The following is a 21,439-nucleotide window of genomic DNA, read 5'->3' as shown; positions in this document are numbered from 1 at the left end:
TAGAACCTTCCATCCCCGCCGGGACGCAGTAGATGGCGGTGGAAATGAGACCAGTCTTCCCAGGGTAAGCCACCTTTGAATCCAACATACTACCCATGAAGGGAAAGGGGGAAAAAAAGACACAGAGGCAAGGAGGAGCCTTATATAGAGGAGCAGTGTCTTTTTTTCCTTTCCAAATACTACTCAATAAGGGAGAAACCCACAGGTGATGGCTGCCATGGGGGAGGTAGAGGAAAGATCATGTTCTCTTATCAAGATATAGAGCAATGCCCTTAATGCCAGGATAATGAAGTGAAACTTTGCAAGCATAACCGAAGCATGACCACTTCCCAACTCAATGTAACCAGGATCCACACCAACACCCACAACTGAGGTTCTGTGTCCTTAACCAACAAACTGAAGACTGACATGACGAGTATTTTCGGATCAAATAGTGGCCATATTTTACATACGGCCGGTTAGTAAAGTTGGAATAACCATTCAAAGTTGCTGTGAGACATCCACAGGGAGAGGTAGTGGGTGACTAGCGTGGCAATGAGGGACATAGAAAGATCATAGGTTAGCAGGGGGTGGAAGTGGGTAACAGGAGATTGCAGAAAGTGACAGGGTGGTAATGGAGGATAACAGAAAGATGGCAGGGGTGACTGGATGGAAGAGGGAGGCAGAGGATGTTTAATGAATGAGTTATCCCATCCCCCTCCACATCCTACCACTGCGTTCCCCCCCATCCAGACACAGTCTGTGTCCTGTGCACTGATTCTCCCCCCTCATGCTTCCCAGACCCAGGGGACCCATGGATGACCACCCCCATACTTATACCTACTGAAGCTTCTATTTACTCTGCATGTTCTCCTCTTTCAGCTCCGCTCTTGCCCATTTGACAATCCCCTTCTTTGTTGCCTTTCTCCAGTCTCCTGGCCTTTGATTTTTCTCTTTTGTCCATAATTGCATCTATCCATCAGGACATTTCCTCTCCATCTGTGATGTCATTGCCAACCAGCCTCTCATCCTTCTCTCGCCACCTGTCCTCTACCACATTCCTACTTGTCATCTGTGATGTCATTGCCAACCAGCCTCTCGTCCTCTTCTCTCGCCACCTGTTGTCCTCTACCACATTCCTACTCGTCATCTGTGATGTCATTGCCAACCAGCCTCTCGTCCTCTTCTCTCGCCACCTGTCCTCTACCACATTCCTACTCGTCATCTGTGATGTCATTGCCAACCAGACTCTCGTCCTCTTCTCTCACCACCGTTGTCCTCTACCACATTCCTACTCGTCATCTGTGATTTCTCTCAATACTTGATCCCACGTCTTTAACCTCTCTCTGCCAACTGGTAATGTCCCCTTCAGTGGTTCTCAGGGTATGCCCAACAGTTCATTTTTCCCAGGTCATCTAGCAGGATCACAGGTGTATTTATTACTCACTGACACAGTTAGACCTAATTATTTCACTTGTGATTCTATGAGGATACCTGGAAAACTTGAACTGCTTATGGTTCTAAGGTCAGAGTTTGAGAACCTATGCTATTTGTTTTCTACTGCTTTTCATCTTACTCGGTTCATGGTCTCTCTGTGACACCATCGGTGCTGCTTTATGCCTTCTCTTCTATACTCTTCATCTGACTCAGTGACTCTTCCACCCTTATAGAACCCAGTTTAAACTCCTCCTCCGCAGTCCCCCTCTGCACTTCCTCCGTTGGTCCTGAGCCTCCAGCAGTATTAATGGACCTTGAGAAGATATAGGGGTCGCTATTCACCATCACATTACCTCACAAGGGACTGCAGCTGCTAGGCCATTGCTGAACCCCTAACTCTGCAGGTCTAGTCCTCATCCATGGTATACAGTTGTACCTCACATCTTATACTCTGGTCAGACGCTGTCTCGCATGCTCCTCTTTCACCATGGTCTGGCAGAAATGAATTTGTTATACAGTAATTCTAGAATCCATGATTCATAAGTGGAACATCATTGGTTACAGCAGCTTCCATCATGTCCATGATATTGTTTAGGGTTTTCAACCAGTTTCATGCTTGGAATTGATCTAGTTTTCTTCCTTCCCTCCTTTTATTGAGTCTTCCAGGTTCAGTAGTTTTTCTATGAACTTTCTCCATGGATCCTGGCTTCTGAAGTTCCTGCAGTTCACACCTTTCCAGTTCCCTCACCTGGAACATGACTTTTCCTGGGTGCTTCAGATAATGAGATTTCCTAATAATTTTCCAGAATTAGTCTTCCATGAAATACTTTTTACAGCAATAAACTGTTGAAGACTTAAGGGAACAGTACTTCCCTCCCTGGGCATAGTGTCTGTTTGGATACCCTATGGGGGTTATGGGAATATCGGACTATGGCAGCGGGAATGAGCACTCTCAGCATTGACAACCAGGGTGCTTGGGATTTCTTAACACCTGTCCCATCATTCAGTGATCTAGTGAGAAGTACTTTGCTAGAAAGGTCCAGGTATGGCTGTCATTACAACCTTCTTGAGGGTAGCCTCCTGTGCCTTTCCCTGTACTGCCCTTTACTTACTGATAAGACCCTTGTGTCAAGGAAGACGGGGCAGACAGACCAACTAACAGGACTGTGCTGTTACTGTTGTCGCATACCCTTGCTCGGTGCCCTGCCTCTAAAGATATGAACCATAAGCTGCAGTCTTTGTCCTCCTACAGCAGAGTTCCTTGTGTCCAGTTCTCACACACCTAATAATTCTAGACTGCCTTCATTGTACCCAGCTTAGACACAAATCCCTCCTCCCCACCCCCCACAGAATCTGCAAGGCCGTAATGTCCTCAGGAGCCTGTGCCACTCAAAAAAAAACAAAAAAAACAAAAAAAACAGAGAAAGGGGTCGCATTGGGTGGACGCACACCTAGTATTAATCTTTTTATTTTCTAAAACATCACTTTTATTAAGTTGCTTTAAATATCCTTTCGACCCTTCCTCTTATGGGACGATCAGGGAAAACCTATTCGCTTCGGTGAAATTTTAAGAGGTTAAAATGAAGACAAAGACAACAATTAGAAATATAGAAACAGGCTCCAAAAGAACAAAATTGTGTATAGTGCTGACAAAGTATCAGTGTGATGTCACTTGTAACAGTGTGATAACATCCCTTGGTAACAGAAGTGTATATCTATGTGTTTGTGGCTTGTTATCGGTTCCCCTGCTGCTAAGCAGTCACAGTACAGTTGGAAAAGTTTTACATTTATTTGTAGTTTATCAACTCGCACTCAGTGTCTGACAATAGTTATACTAGTGGTCCTAGCATTCAGCCCAGAAGGGTTTGAGAAACACAGATACAAAATAATATTCTTTAAAACACAATGGGGAAGATGTATTAAGCAGCCCATATTGACTGCAAAATAACGGGCCCAGCTTCTCCTGCGATTTAACGCCTAGGCAGCTGTTAATACATTGCCCGACCACTAATTACTGGGGGGAATTGCAGGAGACAGCCCCTGAGTAACGCTAGTTCATACACTGCCCCACAGTATCTGTGTTTCTTAAACCCTTCTGGGCTGAATGCTAGGACCTTTAAGAGAAAATATTGTCTCCAACACTTCTGCGCCTCAACCCTTCCACATGCATAAATAAACAAGAATAGAATATGTGAACTCTTATCTTATTGGTCAAATGATAATCCTTGTTGCGATATCTCCAGTTTAAATCATGCAAAGGAGAAATATACAAAAACAATCATAGCGGAATCCAGTTTTTAATACATAATCAAAGTGACGGTACTTGTTTAGTTTCACGGCGGCAGCGGCCGTGCGTCTGAGTCCCCTTGCGGGGCTCGGTGGCTCGCCCACGCTGCGGGCTCGGTGGCTCACTGCGCTTGTTGCCACGCTATCTAAAATTAACTCTATGCCAACGTGGATAGTAGGGGTATGAACTATCTTCATTGGCATAGAGTTCATTTACCTTGTTTTTGATAGTTTAGTGAGCGCAGCAGCCGGAAGTTCACGGGGGCCATACTGCCGCCGTGAAACTAAACAAGTACCTAAAAGTCCATTTAAATCCTTCCATGCAAGAGACAAGTTACAATTACCAAGTAAAATTGAGAACTTATAGGCACAAAGTTCTCTACATAGGCATATAAACAATTAAAAGGGTGATCCACTCCAAACACGTCAGAATAGGAGAGAAAAGTCTGCAAATTACCAAATCTTGTGGAGAACCAGTCAAAAAACTAGATTCTCAAACAGGCACAATCTGCAGCTCCACGCTGATCCCGGACTTCTGCAGTCAGTCCTCGAGCAGCGTCCTCTCCTTCCTACTCCAGCACTGATGGTGGGTCCCCTCTAATGTCAGGCCAACGCGTTTCCACCACGTCCGTGTTCTTTGTCAAACCAGAAATCTCTCTGCACATGTTACATCTGCCCCCCTGCAGTGCACATCGTTTTGTCCAGCTAAGAAGGAATTTGCCTCTAAGAGTGAACTAGAATAAGGCACAGAGTGCGAGTTGATAAACTACAATTAAATGCAAAACATTTCCAACTGTACTGTGACTGCTTAGCAGCATGGGAACCAGTAACAAGCCACAAACACATAGATAACATCCCTTGGTAACAGAAGTGACATCACACTGATACTTTGTCAGCATTTTTAGGGTTAGGGTTATAATTTTTTTGGAGCCCGTTTCTATATTTCTAATTGTTGCCGATGTCTTAATTTTAACCTCTTAAAATTTCACCAAAGCGAATAGGTTTTCTCTGATTGTCCCATAAATGGATATTTAAAGCGACTTAATAAAAGTGATGTTTTAGAAAATAAATAGAATAATTGTAGGTGTGCGTCCACCCAATACAACCCCTTTCTCTGTTTTTTGCCTAAGTATCTAGGTTGCTTAGGATTGCACCCCGCAGCTGCGGCTAATCTTACCTAGTGCCTGTGCCACTCATGGTCTATTGGCTGCCGGGAAGCAACACGTATAAGTAATGCGGTGATTACACGCTCTGTCCCATCTGAACATGACCCTGACACGCTGCAGACAAGGTTCTCTGTTCTGTACATTGCTCACCTGGGAAGTCAGAAGAGGAATTGCTTCGATAGGTCTCGGGGAAGCTGTTCATCAGCGCATTTGTGTTTGTAGTGTCTGTAAATGTGGTCATGTAGAGATCTCTGCAGGAGTCTGGAAATGTCCTTGGGAAGGTACTAACAGCAGCTGCCGAATGATTCATGTACACGCCGGTGGTTGTGCTGGTATGACCAGAGGAATTGCTGAAGGGGGAAAGGCTGCTGTTCTTTAGGGGATCTAAAAAAGTATTTTGGTAGGAATCGGAGAGGGGACTCTTGGAAGTTTCCATCTGAGAATCTGCATAAGGGTTTAGTGTGAGCGTGTGGGCAGCATTTGCCATGACGTCTGAAGGATTGTTCTCAGTCACAGCCATGTCCTCTTCTATCTCACTTCCCAGCGGATTCTCAGTTTTCACATTAAAAGATCCTGGTGAGAAGAAGAGCACAAGTTACTGACCCACTTCAGTCCCTGACCAATTACATGGCCACAGGAGGAAAACCCCCAACCAGGAATCTCACATTGTGCCACTATAGGAAATAAACTGCACGTTGTAGATTTCTACCTACATTTGGGCCGATTTCATCCGTCCTCAACGGAACAGAAATCGGGTGAGAGTGATGTACCCTCAGGTCTGGAACGTAGTCCGGAGTCAGAGGTTGAACCGGCATGAAGGTCCCACTTCCGATCTCGGAACTCCCTCCCAGCGGTGCGGAAATGGGTTCGCATGCGATCAGTCACAAGTTAAAGGACAGCATGTGATGGATCGCATGTGACCTTGCTGCCCGAAAAGGACCTGGGCGATTGGCTGGGCATACACTGCTGCGAGAAAGAGTAGTGTATGGCAAGTTTTACACATCGTAATTTAATACAAAGCATCATCTGGATGGCCACAGCTGCATTGTGATCATTAACGAAATGCCATGAGCAGTTCTCCAACATTAGCCACAGAACCTTGGCTCATGCTATACAGGTGGGTCCCTTCCTCTACCCACTACATGGGGGGGAGCCCTTCCTCTACCCAGTGCATGGGGGGAGCCCTTCCTCTACCCACTGCATGGGGGGGAGGGGAGTCCTTCCTCTACCCACTACATGGGGGGAGCCCTTCCGCTACCCGGTGTGCCTTGAGGAGCGGTGTTGGGAACGCCCGTGTCGGTGTGCCTTGAGGAGCGGTGTTGGGAACGCCCGTGTCGGTGTGCCGTGAGGAGCGGTGTTGGGAACGCCCGTGTCGGTGTGCCGTGAGGAGCGGTGTTGGGAACGCCCGTGTCGGTGTGCCCGGAGGAGCGGTGTTGGGAACGCCCGTGTCGGTGTGCCGTGAGGAGCGGTGTTGGGAACGCCCGTGTCGGTGTGCCCGGAGGAGCGGTGTTGGGAACGCCCGTGTCGGTGTGCCCGGAGGAGCGGTGTTGGGAACGCCCGTGTCGGTGTGCCCGGAGGAGCGGTGTTGGGAACGCCCGTGTCGGTGTGCCCGGAGGAGCGGTGTTGGGAACGCCCGTGTCGGTGTGCCCGGAGGAGCGGTGTTGGGAACGCCCGTGTCGGTGTGCCCGGAGGAGCGGTGTTGGGAACGCCCGTGTCGGTGTGCCCGGAGGAGCGGTGTTGGGAACGCCCGTGTCGGTGTGCCCGGAGGAGCGGTGTTGGGAACGCCCGTGTCGGTGTGCCCGGAGGAGCGGTGTTGGGAACGCCCGTGTCGGTGTGCCCGGAGGAGCGGTGTTGGGAACGCCCGTGTCGGTGTGCCCGGAGGAGCGGTGTTGGGAACGCCCGTGTCGGTGTGCCCGGAGGAGCGGTGTTGGGAACGCCCGTGTCGGTGTGCCCGGAGGAGCGGTGTTGGGAACGCTCATGTTAGTGTGCCTAGTGTTCACACTAGGCTGTTTTCGTGGGGCACCGCGCCCTGCCCAATTTTTAAAGGGCAAAATGCACCCTTCCCATTTTGCGGCGCCCTGCTAAAACAAGCTAGCCGTCGGTCCCCGCTGCAGGCTTCTGCACGACCCCAAGGCAGAGTTCGGTGGGTGAGCCTGCCCTCATTGGTGGCGTCGTTGGACGAGCCTGCCCACATACGTCGCATACGAAGTGCCCCTTTTCCTCAAGCACCCTGCCGTCCTGGGATGCTGGAGGGAACACTATGGAGCGATGTATATATATTACTTGCTATGACCTGAATGCAGGACACTGCTGATGTAATAGTTACCTAAGGATTGAAGGGTCTGCTCATTGTCCGATATTAGGTCACTGTACAGATCCCGTTGCTCCTTTTCTACATGTACCCATTCTTCAGCGGATAAGGTCACCACACTGTCCGGTGGCATTGGGCCCTGAGAGATCATAGGGAGAGACAGAAAGAGTGAGGTTATCTTGGAATCACAGAGAGGGAGCTGTAGGGATCGCTAGGTGTGTGCAGCTGCTTATCTGTATTGTAAGGTTCTTGGGTGCGACTGAAATAATACATAGCCACTCCTGCCCGTGGGGTCTACTTGGAGCACTGACCCTCTCTACCAGGACCGATAACTGTGCTTGTAGTCCTCCTGTACTTATGGTTTCTATCTGATGTAAAGTGGCCACAAGGAGCCTGACTATATTCCATTACTTCTATTAGCAAAGAAGATTATTACATGGGGGGAATCAGACACATTGGGGTAACTCGGTGACAGACAGGACATGGGGGGAATCGCACACATTGGGGTAACTCGGTGACAGACAGGACATGGGGGGAATCTCACACAATGGGGTAACTCGGTGACAGACAGGACATGGGGGGAATCAGACACATTGGGGTAACTCGGTGACAGACAGGACATGGGGGGAATCTCACACAATGGGGTAACTCGGTGACAGACAGGACATGGGGGGAATCACACACATTGGGGTAACTCGGTGACAGACAGGACATGGGGGGAATCACACACAATGGGGTAACTCGGTGACAGACAGGACATGGGGGGAATCACACACATTGGGGTAACTCGGTGACAGACAGGACATGGGGGAATCAGACACATTGGGGTAACTGTGACAGACAGGACATGGGGGGAATCAGACACATTGGGGTAACTCGGTGACAGACAGGACATGGGGGGAATCTCACACAATGGGGTAACTCGGTGACAGACAGGACATGGGGGGAATCTCACACATTGGGGTAACTCGGTGACAGACAGGACATGGGGGGAATCGCACACATTGGGGTAACTCGGTGACAGACAGGACACGGGGGAATCTCACACAATGGGGTAACTCGGTGACAGACAGGACATGGGGGAATCAGACACATTGGGGTAACTGTGACAGACAGGACATGGGGGGAATCAGACACATCGGGGTAACTCAGCGACAGACAGGACATGGGGGGAATCACACACATTGGGGTAACTCGGTGACAGACTGGACATGGGGGGAATCAGACACATTGGGGTAACTCGGTGACAGACAGGACATGGGGGGAATCGCACACATTGGGGTAACTCGGTGACAGACAGGACATGGGGGGAGTCACACACATTGGGGTAACTCAGTGACAGACAGGACATGGGGGAATCACACACATTGGGGTAACTCGGTGACAGACAGGACATGGGGGGAATCTCACACAATGGGGTAACTCAGTGACAGACAGGACATGGGGGGAATCAGACACATTGGGGTAACTCGGTGACAGACAGGACATGGGGGGAATCAGACACATTGGGGTAACTCAGTGACAGACAGGACATGGGGGGAATCACACACATTGGGGTAACTCAGTGACAGACAGGACATGGGGGGAATCACACACATTGGGGTAACTCAGTGACAGACAGGACATGGGGGAATCACACACATTGTGGTAACTCAGTGACAGACAGGACATGGGGGAATCACACACATTGGGGTAACTCAGTGACAGACAGGACATGGGGGAGTCAGACACATCGGGGTAACTCGGTGACAGACAGGACATGGGGGAATCACACACATTGTGGTAACTCAGTGACAGACAGGACATGGGGGAATCACACACATTGGGGTAACTCAGTGACAGACAGGACATGGGGGAGTCAGACACATTGGGGTAACTCCGTGACAGACAGGACATGGGGGAATCACACACATTGGGGTAACTCAGTGACAGACAGGACATGGGGGAATCAGACACATCGGGGTAACTCAGCGACAGACAGGACATGGGGGAGTCAGACACATCGGGGTAACTCGGTGACAGACAGGACATGGGGGAATCACACACATTGTGGTAACTCAGTGACAGACAGGACATGGGGGAATCACACACATTGGGGTAACTCAGTGACAGACAGGACATGGGGGAGTCAGACACATTGGGGTAACTCCGTGACAGACAGGACATGGGGGAATCACACACATTGGGGTAACTCAGTGACAGACAGGACATGGGGGAGTCAGACACATTGGGGTAACTCCGTGACAGACAGGACATGGGGGAATCACACACATTGGGGTAACTCAGCGACAGACAGGACATGGGGGAGTCAGACACATTGGGGTAACTCCGTGACAGACAGGACATGGGGGGAATCACACACATTGGGGTAACTCAGCGACAGACAGGACATGGGGGAGTCAGACACATTGGGGTAACTCCGTGACAGACAGGACATGGGGGAATCACACACATTGGGGTAACTCAGCGACAGACAGGACATGGGGGAGTCAGACACATTGGGGTAACTCCGTGACAGACAGGACATGGGGGAATCACACACATTGGGGTAACTCAGCGACAGACAGGACATGGGGGAGTCAGACACATTGGGGTAACTCCGTGACAGACAGGACATGGGGGGAATCACACACATTGGGGTAACTCAGCGACAGACAGGACATGGGGGAATCACACACATTGGGGTAACTCAGCGACAGACAGGACATGGGGGAATCACACACATTGGGGTAACTCAGCGACAGACAGGACATGGGGGAATCAGACACATTGGGGTAACTCGGTGACAGACAGGACATGGGGGGAATCACACACATTGGGGTAACTCAGTGACAGACAGGACATGGGGGAGTCAGACACATTGGGGTAACTCGGTGACAGACAGGACATGGGGGGAATCACACACATTGGGGTAACTCAGCGACAGACAGGACATGGGGGAATCAGACACATTGGGGTAACTCGGTGACAGACAGGACATGGGGGGAATCACACACATTGGGGTAACTCAGTGACAGACAGGACATGGGGGAGTCAGACACATTGGGGTAACTCGGTGACAGACAGGACATGGGGGAGTCACACACATTGGGGTAACTCGGTGACAGACAGGACATGGGGGAATCAGACACATTGGGGTAACTCCGTGACAGACAGGACATGGGGGAATCACACACATTGGGGTAACTCAGTGACAGACAGGACATGGGGGAGTCAGACACATTGGGGTAACTCGGTGACAGACAGGACATGGGGGAGTCACACACATTGGGGTAACTCAGTGACAGACAGGACATGGCGGAGTCAGACACATTGGGGCAACTCAGTGACAGACAGGACATGGGGGGGAATCACACACATTGGGGTAACTCGGTGACAGACAGGACATGGGGGGAATCAGACACATTGGGGTAACTCGGTGACAGACAGGACATGGGGGGAATCACACACATTGGGGTAACTCGGTGACAGACAGGACATGGGGGGAATCGCACACATTGGGGTAACTCGATGACAGACAGGACACGGGGGAGGGGTTCATCACACACATTGGGGTAACTCGGTGACAGACAGGACATGGGGGAATCACACACATTGGGGTAACTCAGTGACAGACAGGACATGGCGGAGTCAGACACATTGGGGTAACTCAGTGACAGACAGGACATGGGGGGAATCACACACATTGGGGTAACTCAGTAATAGTCGGGACATGGGGGAATCTGTCACTGAGTTACCCCAATGTGTCTGATTCCCCCATGTCCCGTCTATTACTGAGTTACCCCAATGTGTCTGACAGGACATGGGGGGAATCACATACCTCATTTACTAAGTGAAGGATCCCTAGGACTAACTTCATGATTTGATCCACCAGAGGCTTCTTTTCATTAGTTTGTCTATCAAGTGACAGACACCGCGCGCTTTCCCCGGATGTCACCATTTCACCCTGGAAGGATACACGACCATTAACCATGTACACAAAGTCTACATCGGCATTGCACAGGGTTATAATAGGACACCTAAAGAGAAACGAGCAGTGACCCGGAGAAAACATTGCGCTTTTTTTAAATTATTTTAAATGCAATTTTTAAATATCACTCAAAAATTAAATCTCTTGTAGCATCAGGATTCCAAAATAAAACTTTGGGAATTAATTAACAATATGAACAAGATTTGTGATTTTAAATAAATAAATAAATAAATATTGGCTTTTTGAGAAAATCTTGATTTTGAAAAAAGTGTACAGTTTATAGAAACAGACTACGGTGTTATAGGTCACATAAGATCTATAAAACTCTAAAGGTGCCCATACACGGTACAATTATAATATGCAATTTGGACTAGACTAACATTAACTCAATTAGGTGAGCTGCAATTACAGAACATTTTTATTGATGCTTTAAGAAGTCATTTAACTTCAGAAATGTTGTAAAGCATAAACTAAAAGGTGCCTCAGAGGAAGAAGTCACCAAAAAACAGCACATTATACCTCATGGCACAGCCCCACCAAGGCTCAGCCCCCCCATCTTCCAGTATAGACAGGATCCGCCCACTTTGTGCATCACTCCTCCCCTTCCTCCAGGTCTGTCTGAATGAGGAGAGGGAAGATCATCTATGGGCAGCCATGAAGTGTTTAGAAGAAAAGGAATTTCCGTGAGTATAATCCGCCGTTTCCTTCTACCTACTGCATGGCAGCCCTCACTATGGGATCATGGGGGGGGGACGGGGGGGGGACAGGGACAGGGGATACAATATGGAAGGTAGATACTACACGGGATACAATATGGAAGGTAGATACTACACGGGATACAATATGGAAGGTAGATACTACACGGGATACAATATGGAAGGTAGATACTACACGGGATACAATATGGAAGGTAGATACTACACGGAATACAATATGGAAGGTAGATACTACACGGGATACAATATGGAAGGTAGATACTACACGGGATACAATATGGAAGGTAGATACTACACGGGATACAATATGGAAGGTAGATACTACACGGGATACAATATGGAAGGTAGATACTACACGGGATACAATATGGAAGGTAGATACTACACGGGATACAATATGGAAGGTAGATACTACACGGGATACAATATGGAAGGTAGATACTACACGGGATACAATATGGAAGGTAGATACTACACGGGATACAATATGGAGGGTAGATACTACACGGGATACAATATGGAGGGTAGATACTACACGGGATACAATATGGAGGGTAGATACTACACGGGATACAATATGGAAGGTAGATACTACACGGGATACAATATGGAGGGTAGATACTACACGGGATACAATATGGAGGGTAGATACTACACGGGATACAATATGGAGGGTAGATACTACACGGGATACAATATGGAGGGTAGATACTACACGGGATACAATATGGAGGGTAGATACTACACGGGATACAATATGGAAGGTAGATACTACACGGGATACAATATGGAGGGTAGATACTACACGGGATACAATATGGAGGGTAGATACTACACGGGATACAATATGGAAGGTAGATACTACACGGGATACAATATGGAAGGTAGATACTACACGGGATACAATATGGAGGGTAGATACTACACGGGATACAATATGGAGGGTAGATACTACACGGGATACAATATGGAAGGTAGATACTACACGGGATACAATATGGAGGGTAGATACTACACGGGATACAATATGGAAGGTAGATACTACACGGGATACAATATGGAGGGTAGATACTACACGGGATACAATATGGAGGGTAGATACTACACGGGATACAATATGGAAGGTAGATACTACACGGGATACAATATGGAAGGTAGATACTACACGGGATACAATATGGAAGGTAGATACTACACGGGATACAATATGGAGGGTAGATACTACACGGGATACAATATGGAGGGTAGATACTACACGGGATACAATATGGAGGGTAGATACTACACGGGATACAATATGGAAGGTAGATACTACACGGGATACAATATGGAGGGTAGATACTACACGGGATACAATATGGAAGGTAGATACTACACGGGATACAATATGGAGGGTAGATACTACACGGGATACAATATGGAGGGTAGATACTACACGGGATACAATATGGAAGGTAGATACTACACGGGATACAATATGGAAGGTAGATACTACACGGGATACAATATGGAGGGTAGATACTACACGGGATACAATATGGAAGGTAGATACTACACGGGATACAATATGGAAGGTAGATACTACACGGGATACAATATGGAAGGTAGATACTACACGGGATACAATATGGAAGGTAGATACTACACGGGATACAATATGGAGGGTAGATACTACACGGGATACAATATGGAAGGTAGATACTACACGGGATACAATATGGAAGGTAGATACTACACGGGATACAATATGGAAGGTAGATACTACACGGGATACAATATGGAGGGTAGATACTACACGGGATACAATATGGAGGGTAGATACTACACGGGATACAATATGGAAGGTAGATACTACACGGGATACAATATGGAAGGTAGATACTACACGGGATACAATATGGAGGGTAGATACTACACGGGATACAATATGGAAGGTAGATACTACACGGGATACAATATGGAAGGTAGATACTACACGGGATACAATATGGAGGGTAGATACTACACGGGATACAATATGGAAGGTAGATACTACACGGGATACAATATGGAAGGTAGATACTACACGGGATACAATATGGAAGGTAGATACTACACGGGATACAATATGGAAGGTAGATACTACACGGGATACAATATGGAAGGTAGATACTACACGGGATACAATATGGAAGGTAGATACTACACGGGATACAATATGGAAGGTAGATACTACACGGGATACAATATGGAAGGTAGATACTACACGGGATACAATATGGAAGGTAGATACTACACGGGATACAATATGGAAGGTAGATACTACACGGGATACAATATGGAAGGTAGATACTACACGGGATACAATATGGAAGGTAGATACTACACGGGATACAATATGGAGGGTAGATACTACACGGGATACAATATGGAGGGTAGATACTACACGGGATACAATATGGAAGGTAGATACTACACGGGATACAATATGGAGGGTAGATACTACACGGGATACAATATGGAAGGTAGATACTACACGGGATACAATATGGAGGGTAGATACTACACGGGATACAATATGGAAGGTAGATACTACACGGGATACAATATGGAAGGTAGATACTACACGGGATACAATATGGAGGGTAGATACTACACGGGATACAATATGGAAGGTAGATACTACACGGGATACAATATGGAAGGTAGATACTACACGGGATACAATATGGAGGGTAGATACTACACGGGATACAATATGGAGGGTAGATACTACACGGGATACAATATGGAGGGTAGATACTACACGGGATACAATATGGAAGGTAGATACTACACGGGATACAATATGGAAGGTAGATACTACACGGGATACAATATGGAAGGTAGATACTACACGGGATACAATATGGAGGGTAGATACTACACGGGATACAATATGGAAGGTAGATACTACACGGGATACAATATGGAAGGTAGATACTACACGGGATACAATATGGAAGGTAGATACTACACGGGATACAATATGGAGGGTAGATACTACACGGGATACAATATGGAGGGTAGATACTACACGGGATACAATATGGAAGGTAGATACTACACGGGATACAATATGGAAGGTAGATACTACACGGGATACAATATGGAAGGTAGATACTACACGGGATACAATATGGAAGGTAGATACTACACGGGATACAATATGGAAGGTAGATACTACACGGGATACAATATGGAAGGTAGATACTACACGGGATACAATATGGAGGGTAGATACTACACGGGATACAATATGGAGGGTAGATACTACACGGGATACAATATGGAAGGTAGATACTACACGGGATACAATATGGAAGGTAGATACTACACGGGATACAATATGGAAGGTAGATACTACACGGGATACAATATGGAAGGTAGATACTACACGGGATACAATATGGAAGGTAGATCCTACACGGGATACAATATGGAAGGTAGATACTACACGGGATACAATATGGAAGGTAGATACTACACGGGATACAATATGGAGGGTAGATACTACACGGGATACAATATGGAGGGTAGATACTACACGGGATACAATATGGAAGGTAGATACTACACGGGATACAATATGGAAGGTAGATACTACACGGGATACAATATGGAAGGTAGATACTACACGGGATACAATATGGAAGGTAGATACTACACGGGATACAATATGGAGGGTAGATACTACACGGGATACAATATGGAAGGTAGATACTACACGGGATACAATATGGAGGGTAGATACTACACGGGATACAATATGGAGGGTAGATACTACACGGGATACAATATGGAGGGTAGATACTACACGGGATACAATATGGAAGGTAGATACTACACGGGATACAATATGGAGGGTAGATACTACACGGGATACAATATGGAGGGTAGATACTACACGGGATACAATATGGAGGGTAGATACTACACGGGATACAATATGGAAGGTAGATACTACACGGGATACAATATGGAAGGTAGATACTACACGGGATACAATATGGAAGGTAGATACTACACGGGATACAATATGGAAGGTAGATACTACACGGGATACAATATGGAGGGTAGATACTACACGGGATACAATATGGAGGGTAGATACTACACGGGATACAATATGGAGGGTAGATACTACACGGGATACAATATGGAGGGTAGATACTACACGGGATACAATATGGAGGGTAGATACTACACGGGATACAATATGGAGGGTAGATACTACACGGGATACAATATGGAGGGTAGATACTACACGGGATACAATATGGAAGGTAGATACTACACGGGATACAATATGGAAGGTAGATACTACACGGGATACAATATGGAGGGTAGATACTACACGGGATACAATATGGAGGGTAGATACTACACGGGATACAATATGGAGGGTAGATACTACACGGGATACAATATGGAAGGTAGATACTACACGGGATACAATATGGAGGGTAGATACTACACGGGATACAATATGGAAGGTAGATACTACACGGGATACAATATGGAAGGTAGATACTACACGGGATACAATATGGAAGGTAGATACTACACGGGATACAATATGGAAGGTAGATACTACACGGGATACAATATGGAAGGTAGATACTACACGGGATACAATATGGAAGGTAGATACTACACGGGATACAATATGGAAGGTAGATACTACACGGGATACAATATGGAGGGTAGATACTACACGGGATACAATATGGAAGGTAGATACTACACGGGATACAATATGGAAGGTAGATACTACACGGGATACAATATGGAAGGTAGATACTACACGGGATACAATATGGAGGGTAGATACTACACGGGATACAATATGGAGGGTAGATACTACACGGGATACAATATGGAGGGTAGATACTACACGGGATACAATATGGAAGGTAGATACTACACGGGATACAATATGGAAGGTAGATACTACACGGGATACAATATGGAAGGTAGATACTACATGGGATTCCGACCACTTTATTCAGAGGTTCAAATGGGGAAGATGTCAGAGAACTAAGAAACAAACAAAGCGAGACACAAATGATTTGGGATGCGGTTGGCAGGTCGACACAGGAAAAAGGTTGACAAGCTTTAGGCCGACAGGTTCAAAAGGTCAACGCATACAATAGGTGTTTTTTCATACTCGACTATCCAAGTGGACATAGAGGGAGAATATAGCGAGGGACCAGGCCCGACGCGGTACACATATACAGTGTCCATGTCCACCTATTGTATGTGTCAGCCCCTATGATCCACATCCAATGATTTACCCCGGGGTCTCCGTCTTATCCAATAACCCAGGGCGTCTATTCCAACCCTTAGAAACTAACACGGTGGTTCCCTCCCTGGGGTACTTGCAGGGGTGCCCTGGGCTGGTGGTTCCCTCCCTGGGGTACTTGCAGGGGTGCCCTGGGCTGGTGGTTCCCTCCCTGGGGTACTTGCAGGGGTGCCCTGGGCTGGTGGTTTACAATCATTGTTTCCTAGCACGGCGCCTACTAAGCTCATAGTGTGTAGAGGGCTATTCTGCGTAAGAACATCGCATCCACTTTCTGGGCCTGCAATGCGATACGATTTTACATAGTCATTTATTCACTGCTCTGTATTCCGCGTCCGCTCGCCACGCTTCGGGGTGGCGCTGATAGTGGTTTATGAACACATTCACCCCTGAGAAATCAGGCAACTGACACAGTAAGGACGACATGTGTTGACTAAGAAGTATAATTTACTTAAATAACTCATAAACCATAAAATAACAGGTAATAGAAACAATTCATTTAAAACAGTAAAGATTAATTAAGGAAATGTAATCATGATCAAATAATGTAATTGTCCTTCGCTAGCAGTGTCAGGGCGTGGAGGATACGCTGAAAAGGGTCATCCCCACCCAAAGCTTTCCACCACATGAACTCCTCAAGGTATGATTGTGCCTTGCGGTGCCCCGATGGAGTTTATTGTGCCATTTACATGCGCCCCACATCCTTTCAATGTTCTGTGTATGGACCCCCGTTGATGGGTCGATGAAATTGTATCGGTGGTTCACCTGGGCGTGCTCGTATCCAGCCAATCGCAGCTATTCTGTGCTGTACGCCCTCCAACAGTCCGTGTATATAATAGATCCAGGCTCTACGTTGTCGATGATAGCCGACATTAATGTGCTGGCATCGCGGGTCGCCACCATCGTCAGGAGACATTGCCCCGTTTCCCTGCAGATTCCCCCAAATACCCACTGCTGGGGTAACATCCGGCCTACATTGCTTTGCCTCCTGACGAATTAGGTTTCGTCCACCTCCACTATGCGGTCTGGGCCACCAATACGGCGGTGTGGCTGCGCCATTCGATCCATCAGGCAGGCCTCCCGCATCCACTTATTGTAGAGTACTGCTGTTTTCTTGGACATAACCAGCTGATGCTGGAAGTACTCTATCGAAGTCATCTCCTGCGCCCAAGAGTATATGAACCTCACCAATGTGAGGAAGGGTAAGCGGCACCTGGCGAAAAAGTGTGCCTTTTGCCGACAAACCCTTACATGGCACCGCCACATACCTTCCTTAAGACTCAGCCGCATACTGTGTCCATTGGCGCAATTCGCCGCCACCTGCAGTAGATGATTGCTTAAAGAAATCAATTGCCTCCGCCTGCGGCAATGAAAACAAATTCAGCGCAGCAGCCATTTCAATCCAAATTAGGAAAACACCAAGAATAAATGACTAGGTTACAAATGTACGTCCACTCCTCTCACAAAATCACCTCAGAGTGATTTCTGTGAGGATGTGACAGGATGCGTGATTAACAGTGAGTGGGAACGGGAGACAGTGAGTGGGAACAGGAGTGAGTGAAATCGCATCGCGCACATTGTATGTCACTATATTGCGGCGTGCGATTTCAGTACGTTAGCGTACGTCCAAAATCTGGGTGCTGTGCTAGGAAACAAGTACCAATATATGTACTACCAGAAGCAAATTCTGCCCATCGCCACATAACAGAACGTACATATGACATATGAACCAAATTTACTTCATTTTAGATTTTCTTCTAAAATATTTAGTATCAAACGAAAAAGGAGGTTTAAAAAAACAAAACAGTTTTCGGGGTTTTTACCGCATTTACATATGTATCAACGCGGGACCACCAGAGGGTAACGCCTAACGGCTGTTACCCTATAGAAGCCTATGGGCTTCTTGTCGCATCCCCCCCTCAACTGCTCTCTGGGGAGCCTCCTGCTGTGCTGCCCAGATCCAGTCACCTCCTCCCTAGCAGCAGTACTTCCCCGTCCAGGTGCAGGGAGGAGGAGGAGCCTAGGAGTCCCTGCAGCAGGAGGTGAGAGGGACCAGTGGGCACCCGGCGCCTTCACAAGAGACCCAGGAGCAGAGAACTGCCCAGGGGGAATGTAACACACACAGGCCCTGAATGACATCCTGCTCAGACAGACCTTCGGCATTTTAGGGGATTCTGTATAGAAGTCATGGTGACAAGAGATATGGGTGTGCGCGCGCGCGCACACACACACACACAATAGGTATATGCCCGATGGGTAACAGAGTGGTATATAGTATGTGATAAGAGGATTTATAACCACAGAGTGTAACAAAGAACAGTGGATAGAAATATATTATATAAAGAGCAGACGGAAGAAAGGAAAAACAAGCACAATAGTCACATACCATGCAGAGACTGGTACAATACACTGCAATGCCCTCTCATCAGCTACTGGGCTTCTATGGGAGCAGGTAGGATAAGTGCTCAACAATAGATGTTTTTACAGGGGAGGCAGACAACACTCCTGGAGACCTGAAGATGGCTGCCGATGTCTCAGAGAGAAGGAGGAAAGTGAAAGCAGCTTGAGAGCGGGAACTCTGAAGTGGACTGGCTCCCAAAGCCGAGGGAGAGGTTACAGGCCAATGCCACCTCCCATATGCTGGTCTTCCCCCAACTGTACTATGGAGACCTGTGTAAACCGGGTGTGTGGCCGGAGACCCCGGCACACATGGGGCATGGCGGTTGTGGAGCTGAAAGGGTTAACCCCTTCAGCCCCAGTGCCATCTTGGACATGGGGCGCTTGGCGCCAAAGTAAAAAAATGTTTTATTCACATTGTGTATGGGCGCCGTGGCCCCGGTCAACCTCCGGCAAACCCCGGTGCCGTCCAGCTGTAACCCCCATCCTCCAGTGGAGAGGGAATGCAGCATGGCCGAGCAGTGTGCTTGGAGATGCTGCAGCCGGGATGCTGTCCTGGGCTGCAGCTCTACAGAAGCCGCTGCTATACAGCAGCGCACTGGGAACTGTCGCTGCCAAGAGTCCGGGCATGGCAGGTTGGAAGCTGGCTCCCCAGCGCAGCCAGTCCAGTGTTAAGGAGCCCCTGCAGCTGGGCTGCAGGCCTCAAGGGAGCCCAGAGCTGGGCAAAATGGGTTAAATAAAGATATTTTAAATGTATTAATATATGTGAATCACTGAGCTGGGAGACTGAGGGTCCGCAGCTGCAGTGTTATGTGGTGTCGGAAGCCTGTGCCGGGCACTGGCTCCGTATGATGTATAAAGTGTAATTTAAATGTATTTTAAATGTGAAAATGACTTAAGGAAGGAATTCCTGTGATAAGGAGATGAGATGCTAAACAGCCTTCTCCTGTGAGTGGTCAATACACCGCAGGTGGTGGACTATGTGTGTCACTGAACCCAGGCCATCCTGTGTGCGAGGTGCTGGTAATGCACAGACATTTGTGTTTCTTTATGTAAACATGTCCAGAAGATCTTAAGGGTTAACAAAGAATTGCTGATTCTGCGCCAAAATTTATTTTAGAGGGAGTAGCAGCTCTGATAGGGTAAATAACAAAGAATCAAAGCGCTGGGGAGAAGGAAGGAGATAGATAGATAGAAAGAATAAGTGAAAAACAGATATAAAATAATAAAAAATTGCTTTTTTGCTACAATCTATACCTATATAGCAAAGCCGCAAGCCATACCAAGTGCAGGACCATCACCAGAAGTACGAGTGCCGAAACCGGCAGTAGCCTCATGGGATCCCCGGCGTATACTGACACGGTACTTTAGTTAGGGCTAGTTAGCACTCATCTGCCACTTATTGGTCTCCAGCAGTTGCTTAAAGACTTTGCCCAAAGGTCAAAAAAGAGCTTAAACATTCATGCCGCTTTTTATTATTTTACTTGGTATTGCATATCTGTTTTTCTCACTTATTCTTTCTATCTATCTCCTTCCTTCTCCGCAGCACTTTGATTCTTTGCCATTTAACATGTCCAGGAGATAATCAAAGGATCTCCACCTTTCCTGGAAGTCCCCTAAGGAAATTGGACTCATCCTTTTTAGAATGTAATCTTGATTCGTTATGCACTGGAAGTAAGATGTATGTTTGATATGCAAATCCTAAAGGTATAGGGGAGGATCTGACAATGCTACTGTGTTTTCTGTCTATAAAAAGAGGGCTTCTGCCCTGTGTAATATTGTACTTCTGCCTGTATCTGAATGCTGTAACATCTGTATGCTGTACCTCCAATGATAGAAGAGATCTCTTCAGATCTA

General features: G+C 47.2%; 1 protein-coding gene across 6 annotated transcripts in view; it reads right to left on the bottom strand.

Annotated features, from left to right (window-relative positions):
• Positions 1-21,439, bottom strand: part of LOC146059304 (uncharacterized) — a 62,858-nt gene that overhangs the window by 10,187 nt on the left and 31,232 nt on the right. For all 6 annotated transcript variants that reach the window (XR_014470213.1, XM_083171415.1, XM_083171416.1 and 3 more), the window contains 3 exons: positions 11,000-11,125; positions 7,195-7,318; positions 5,019-5,441 (listed from right to left, as the gene is read on the bottom strand). Coding sequence is in view for 5 of the 6 variants with exons in the window: in XM_083171416.1 (XP_083027542.1) it covers positions 5,019-5,441; positions 7,195-7,318; positions 11,000-11,125 (673 nt within the window). In the remaining variant the exon portion in view is untranslated. The remainder of the gene's footprint in view (positions 1-5,018; positions 5,442-7,194; positions 7,319-10,999; positions 11,126-21,439) is intronic.

This window comes from Crinia signifera, chromosome 2 (genome assembly GCF_055691185.1).
Source record: "Crinia signifera chromosome 2, ASM5569118v1, whole genome shotgun sequence".
In the NCBI taxonomy this organism is placed as follows: Eukaryota; Metazoa; Chordata; class Amphibia; order Anura; family Myobatrachidae; genus Crinia; species Crinia signifera.
The sequence above is the reverse complement of the archived record's forward strand: the minus strand, read 5'-3'. Positions and strand labels throughout refer to the sequence as shown.